General features: G+C 39.2%; 1 protein-coding gene across 1 annotated transcript in view; it reads right to left on the reverse strand.

The window, feature by feature from the left end:
• Positions 1–6,826: 6,826 nt before the first annotated feature.
• The window catches only part of LOC137639287 (uncharacterized), a 1,417-nt gene continuing 108 nt past the window's right edge, over positions 6,827–8,135 (reverse strand). Inside the window, exons 1-3 of the mRNA XM_068371568.1 lie at positions 8,122–8,135; positions 7,685–7,748; positions 6,827–6,982 (exon numbers count right to left, since the gene is read on the reverse strand). The exon at positions 8,122–8,135 is cut by the window's right edge and continues 108 nt beyond it. Of these exons, the coding sequence (XP_068227669.1) occupies positions 6,827–6,982; positions 7,685–7,748; positions 8,122–8,135 (234 nt within the window). The remainder of the gene's footprint in view (positions 6,983–7,684; positions 7,749–8,121) is intronic.

Here is an 8,135-nt window from a genome sequence, read left to right on the forward strand (position 1 = left end):
ACTTGTGGGTACCAATAATGCAGGGATTCGGAAATAATATTGCAGGAGGCATGAAACCTGCATGTATTATGACCATAAAAACACTTACTCTTGATATTGCAGAAGACTGCAAGACATGTCATGGTTTATCTCACTGATAAACCATATGTGAAAGTCATCGTTCAACAAAATAGCTTAGGATAGTGAGCTAGAAAGGGATAGTGGGAGACACATACTTGTGTATCCCCTGCAAGCAAATGCTGTTACCTCCCCTCAGTATTAACTATAAGGAGATTCCTCTATCAAGGGAACTCCAACTAAAGGGTTCTACCCCTAGGGGTAGATAAGTGTACAAGTCACTGCCCCTCTTTATTATTAACACTGTGGGGTAAGGATGACTGATTTCTAATCAGAGTATTGAAGGAATTCTATTCTTTCAATAAAGGAACGGTCCCAGCAGAAGCCCGCACAAGGGTACCCAAGATATGTTAGAAATAACTACTGTATAATCATAATATAGTTTTCTGTTTGCAGTATATACTATACTGTGTATTACTTGCTACTGTATGATTATATAATGAAGTTCAGCCAGCATGCTGCCGTTGTGCCAAGCATCTGACGACACGGTCCAGCCGGCATGACGCCGACTGGACTAGGAAATATAAAAGACATATATTTGTGTATCCTACCCAGTCCATTTGCTGTGACCTCCCTTACAATATTAAAACATAGAGTTTCCTGATCAGGGAGACTCAAAGATAAGGGTTCTACCTTTTTAGGGTTAGAAGTGTAATACCGCCAGCCCTTTAAAATATTTAATATTATAGGGTAATAAGAAAACTGATTTCTAAGCAGAATATTAAAGAAATGCTATTCTTTCAATATAGGATTGGTCTCAGCAAACATCCGGGCAAGGATACCCAAGATATATTGGAAAATAACTACAAGTATAATATATACAATAGATTTTTCTATCTCCAGTATATCCTATACTGCAAATATACTGACTACCTGTATAAACATATACTGTAATTCAGCCGGCATATAGCCAGCATAGCTAGTCCCTGCCGGCACAGCCAGCATGATAGCTAAAAAAGAGAGATAGACAGCATGAAGTGAAGGCTGCCTTATTACTGTGTATGTGTACATTAATTAAGGATGTAAAAGTCTAATTTACTGCCTTTCTCCAGAAAGAAGGTTCAAATGGAAGGGGAGAATATAACATTCAGGCTTCCATCCAACCACAAGTAGCTGGCAGGCTAGCCTCCGGCAGCACTAGTACAGACGGTGTACTGCTGGCTGAGTCAGTACCTATATGTGCCGGTCTGGCCGGCAGGCTAATACCGCGGCAACAGAACTTGTGGACAGCAGTCCAAGGGAGGAAAGGAGAACCTTGGTAACAGAAGGGACTTCCCACCTACAGCCATCATGGCTGTCGGCCGCCGTCATAGCTGCCGACAGATGACATGGCTACCAGCAGCTTGCATAGCCGCCAGCAGCCGTCATAGCCGCCGACAATCTGTATAATACATGGTCGCTGGCAGCCAACATAGCCGCCGGATGTTGTCATGGCTGCCGGCAGCTAGCATTGCCGCAGGCAGCCGGACAACAGCTGCAGAGAAGGAGTCTGGCCGGCCTCACGCAACCCACTGGCAACAATGAGGTTGCAGGACTACGGCTCGAAGAAAGATAATGGCTCGGCTATCATAAAAGAACAGAGGGGGAGCGAAAAGGGTCCTTTATGAGGTGAGGAAGGAGCCAGCAAAGTTGCCGGTCCTACACACCCTTAAGAAACTCTGTTTCAGTATCGGAGCCATCCTAGGCGACAGGAGAATCTTCTATTCTCCAACCCAGGGTCTGCCAATACAGTTAAGGGGACCGCAGCAGTGCCGCATTCTCTCAACAAGTGAGAAACAGAGTTCCAGTGCTGGAGCCATCCTAGGCCTCAGAAGAATAACTATTCTTCTGCCTAGGGTCTACGAGCACAGGACTAGTCTACTAGGCCACAGGGAGAAGGTGGCGGCATCATATAACCACTTCAGGTGCGTCCTAGGGAAGGCTACCCTCCTATGTCGTCAGCCTAGCTGGCAGGGGAATGACAATCACCCTGCCGGCCAACTGTCGGCACAAGACTAAATACTCTGAGATTCTGACCCAATCCCAAAACCTGCCATCTGCGGTTAAGGGACGAGACAGAAAACCCTAGGCTAGTCATGCCCGAATGAAAACTCGGGCACAGCCCACTACGGTTGTAGCCTAAGGCTACACTCAGAGGGAAGAGAGATTACCCTTAAATCTCTACTATAGACGAGTATCAGTTATATAATAATTCTAGGAGATACCAATCTCTGACGAATTGATAAACCAACACACGAGGGTAACTGGGGAAATGTCGAAAGTATACGAGATCTTGGTTACCTAAATCACCAAAACTCTGACATATACGATCGATATAGAAAAAGGAAAATTATGTATATAAATATCTTTACAAGTATAAATTGCCTAAATAGCTTTCATAATTAAATTATTAATGCTATTTTAACCGGGAATGTCGTTCTACTAACTAAATAACACATGCCTTTCCAACGACAGCGCCCATGCCGTCTCCGGTAACAGGCATAGCCCCTAATCACCATAAATTACACTAATTTCACTGTGAAACAGGAGCTAAAGTACACACATTGTAAAGAATCAATACTCAACTTTCCAGAGGGAAAAGAAGCAGGAGATTGCATAATAATCCTAGAAAAACAATTGAAAATGTCAGATCATCAGGGAACACCACCATGCGAAAACTACAGAATTAGGAATGTCCGCCATATTGGATAAGGCGCTATTGTGATACTCAACTAGGGTACTAGGGTAACCTTGATACGGCTCCCCTTCTAATTCTGCCACTTTCCCCCTCGAAGGGTAAACGCTATTCGGGGTCCAGATTGCTATGTGGCGTGTCAAGAATACTTCCCCTGATATTATGCAATATCCTTGAGAGAAATTTAAAGATATTCAGGCCAGGAGTTAGAATTCTGGAGACCTAAAGGTAAATTCTCTGGGAATGTCACTGTAGTCAAATATCCCTGAAGCTACTCTTAGAAGCCTACCATCAAGACGACATGGCTTGAACCCAAATATAACTATACACTTTATATATATATATATATATATATATATATATATATATATATATATATAAATATATATATATATATATATATATATATATATATATATATATATATAGATAGATAGATAGATAGATAGATAGATAGATATATGAATCAATAACTATGATAACGATATTATTCATAAAGTTATTTACCTTCAAATCAGGTGACTGGATTCCATGGAGGCATTTTTAGCAATATGTTGAGCATTCATTATATATATATATATATATATATATATATATATATATATATATATATATATATATATATATATATATATATATATATATATATTCAAGTGGCACTATCACTTATTCTTATTTACGAACACAAATTTTCATTGTTCACAAATACAGATATTTAAAAAAAAAAAAAAAAACAGTTATTTTACTATTACTAATTACAATTAGAGTTTCGTGATACCATGTTCTCTCCTTTACTTTTTTCACTCTTCATATTTTGTTCACTTATTCATTCTTTACAAACTTGCAACAAACCACATTTATTGTGATGTGGATGGACCACTACTAACATCTTTGTGCCATTCCTTGGAATGCTCAATGCTACAAATGCCTGGTTTCTCGAGGCATCCGTTGCAGCAATACCTGTTTTTTTTTCTCGACCTTGCATACTCTGGACCGCTTCCTGGGTTTTTGATTGCCTCCTGGTGTAGGAGGAAGCTGGATAAATGCATGGATTACTTCCTCTACCTTCCTTTTGCGGCCTGCTCTAAGGTTCGAAGCAATATACTTCTCTCTTACTTTAATTCCTTTTGGACTATGAGTCTCAAATATTTCCTCAACAGCTTTCAGGATGAATCTCTTGATGGTGCTTTTTTTTTGTTGACTTCATTTTTGCAAAGCAGAAAGCTGTTTAGCATGAGAAGCATGATGAAATGTAATCCTAATTTCTTGAACCATGCCAGAGACTTACGGCTTGGATCTATGGGTTCAGAAAGCTGATCTGCTTTATCAACACCTCCCATAAAATCATTATATTTTTCTATCATGTGAGGCTTTTTGAAACTTATTTTCCTTCCACAAGGCAACACTTGCTGTTTTTCGACAAACAATGTTGAGTCATAACAAGTGGAATTAACATATACTTCCCTCTTATCACTCCATTTGAAAATCAAAGTATTGTCTTTCCTGACAAATGATGCTTGATGATTTACCAACTTTTCTCCTTTCAGATCATCTGGCACTCCTTTCTTAGGACGTATGGTGCCAGTCATCAATGTATTTTGCGTGAGCAGAAAGTGTGCCAAACGACTGCTCGAATACCAGTTGTCTACAAAAATGTGACGTCCTTGCCCAAAGACAGAGTTTGCTAAATGTACAACTATCTACTCACTGGTAGACAACTCATCAGCCCCAGGAACATTTGGTAAAATATAAGAGTCACTAGTTTCTTTTCCGTAATAGATTTGAAAATTGTAGCAGTATCCACTTCAATCTTTTTCACTGTTGCACATGACAAAAACATTTATGCCAAAGCGAGCAGGTTTGATTTTTATAAATTGGCGAAAGCCAAGTCGTCTTTTCCATAACACCAATGCTTCACCAATGGCGATTTTTTCCCTGGATCCACATTTCCCATCAAGGGCATGAGAATCTTTTCATAAAAAGTATCCAATCGTGTAGAGGGCATCCTTTTTTTTTACATTCTCTGGCAAGATAAATCTCAAATATTTCATTATTGATGGATATCTATCTCTGCTCATGATAGATGAACAAAAAATTAACACCTGGTTCGTAAGGTTGCCTTGTCCAATACTGGTTTATTTCACTATAATTACACTGTCCTGTATATATATATATATATATATATATATATATATATATATATATATATATATATATATATATATATATATATATATATATATATATATATATATATATATATATATATATATATATATATATATATATATTGCCAAAAAGACATACAATTCATCCACTGTAACTTCATGCCATTTCAGTATGTTTATTTTTCCACTGAGTTCAGGATTTTCTTAAAAAAATAAGCTTTGCACTTTTATTTGAACATTCCACGATATGTGCTACAATATCACATGTGATAAATTTTTTCACGCACTCTATCACTGATGAGTCACTGTTGATTCCAAGGTTGGAATTCACACCGCTATAGGCCTGCCTCAGGGGGATAGTGGGTTAGGCCTCTTATCGACAAAAAAATCAACATGTGACCATCCGCCACCTAAAGATATGAATGTTTCGTCATCACTTTCATGGATATCACTTTCCATTGACGCATAATCTTCATCTCCATATCATCCTCTGGATGAGAATCATCACTGTCCGAAATCTTTATGTCAGACATTATGTAATATACACGCAAAAAAGGCAAAGGCACGTCAGAAAACAATGGTATGTCTTCCACCAACAAGGACTTACGCAACAGCTGGCGCTGGCGATACTGCTACGAGTAGGATGAATGCCCAGTTTTCTTTTATTCTGGAAAACCCCATTTTCTATAGTAGACGAATATAACTTCCACAAGCATTACCGATAGGGAAAACTAATCTGTCGTGGCCATTCCGACTTTGTTTATGTCTAAGGGAGGTTTAATAGAATTTTGGGACACCCATGTGACCCATCGTAATATATATGTCAAAAAAAAGGTCACACATGTGACCCATCGTGAGGAAGAGGTTAATAAAGTAAAATAACGAAAGAACCAGAGGAAAAGGAAGAGAAAGAAAATGAAGAGAGAGTGAGTTTTGTCTTATATCATGTAAGCTGAAAATTCACTAGTAATATGGGACAACCGAAGAATATTTACTCATATATAATGAACTTTAAAATAACTTACTCCTTACGCTGATACTATCTGCTCAGATAGTGACAGGGAACTAAAAGTTAGAAACTACCGAGGCATTGTTAGCTGGAAAGTTACTTCACAAGCGACGAGGTATGCATCCAAGGACCAGAAAATAGCGAACAATCAGTTTATTCTAACGAAGAAACAACCAATTGGCTTTAGGGTGATACTTTTCTAAGATTTTTCCTGTCCGTTCCATATTTTGGCTTCATATCTGCCTGACCTACTATATATAGTAGGTAATGAAAAATAGCTTGTAATATTTATGCTTCCATTGCTATCTCAATTTATGATATATGAATTGATTCATTGTTTTCAGTGTCATGATATGTATCAGTATAAAAATGTTTAATGAACTTGTGTAACCATGAGCTTAAATAAAAAAAACATGTGAATATATAAAAGCATTCTACATATCTTTCGTATTTTGTCAAAAAGTAGAAAAATATGGATACTTCAAAGAAAAACTCCTGTTCCTATTACTGATTAGATTGAAAAGAACTCAGGAATATGCAAAACAATAAGAAAAACATAAAAACTTGGAGTGTAATTTGTCCTAGCAATTTTACTATTATATATAGTAGGTCAGGCGTAATACATTTTTGGTTCTCCTGATCTTTTCATACGTCTTCTGATAAGACATTGTAATCCACTCCCAGGTGAATGGTAGCCAATGAGTTCCTTGACTGGGCATTGATACTAGGATACATTTCCCCAGGAATTTTTTGAAAGGTTCAATTTTATTCAGCTATAGTGTAGAGATGTTCTTGTTGACGGGCAGACCAGGCATCAGACTGTCAAGTGAAAGTGTGTAACATAGGCATATGGTTCGTTCAAATGACGTAGGGCGTACCCTCTATGAAGTGGACAAATGGAGGAACAGCCAAATGCACTGCCAGGAATTCACAATCAAAGATAGAGTTGCTGGATTCTCCCTTAAACAGTTTTGTACTAAAGAAGGCCAATGGACTAGGCGTGCCTTTGACGACCTGCTCAAGTTTAAAGGTTTAAAGTTTAAAGCTTGACCATAAATGTCAGAGGAAAGGGACAATGACATTGCCCTATCAAGCAGAACAATACCCTGGAGACTGACCATATACACATATGATTAGCGCCTAAGCACCCTCTCCACCCAAGCTAGGACGAAAGATGGTCAGGCAACAGCTGCCAATGACTCAGAAGATAGATTTATGGTGTCCCCCAAACACCGCATTCTTAGTTCAAACAGATGTGAGGTTGCAGCACCAAAGGAACACAGAAGTTTGAGCAGAGCTCGAATCTCAGTCTTTTGATCTCCAGGCAAGGACATCACCAACAGGCCAATAGCGACCTATAGCATTAATAGCGACATCGCCGGCATCAGAGGAGAGAAGGAGAGGAGCATATGGTACGGGGAAGTTAGAATAGCAGTGGTTAATAGGGGATTCTTTCAGTTGTAGAAGGCCACTTTTTGAAGGGGACCTTACTTTAGTTCTTTTGTTTTGCCATTGAGAGATGCATAAAGGGGGCACGAGTGGCAGCGATGGATGGCCGGAAAATGGTGATATTAGTTGAGGATGCGCTTATATGGTCAAGGGCATGGGGAAATTATGAATGGCTGCTCCTTTTCAGGGAAGGAGTGGACTCCTTCAGGAGTGATGTGGTGCCCTAAGAACGATACTTCCCTGGCACTAAAGGTCCACTTTTCATACCGGACTACAAGGCTGATCTATTGTAAGCAGTCGCGCATGATGTATTGGTGACGGAGGTGTTCCTCTTTGGAGGATGAGAACAAAAGAATGTGGTCCACAAAGCATACCCAAAAGTGGAGGTCTCGTAAAATGCAATCCATGAGGCATTGAACAGTGACCCCAACATTATGACGGCCAAAACAGGAATATTTGGTGTATGTACCGAAATGGGTGACGATGGCAGTCTTGTGGATGTCTTCAGTGTTCATGGGCACCTGATAATACCCTTTTAGGAGATCGAGCATGAAGAAAACCTTCACTTTTTTGCAAGCAAAAGGTCATGTTGGGGATGTTTGGGAGGAGTTGGTGATCCAGTTCTGTCTGCATATTCAGACGCTAGCAACCCCCTCACAATGCAGGAAGGCATTTTTCTCCGGAAGATGTGTAAAGGTGATTACAATGTGCTTGAGGC

Source organism: Palaemon carinicauda, chromosome 4 (assembly GCF_036898095.1).
Source record: "Palaemon carinicauda isolate YSFRI2023 chromosome 4, ASM3689809v2, whole genome shotgun sequence".
In the NCBI taxonomy this organism is placed as follows: domain Eukaryota; kingdom Metazoa; phylum Arthropoda; class Malacostraca; order Decapoda; family Palaemonidae; genus Palaemon; species Palaemon carinicauda.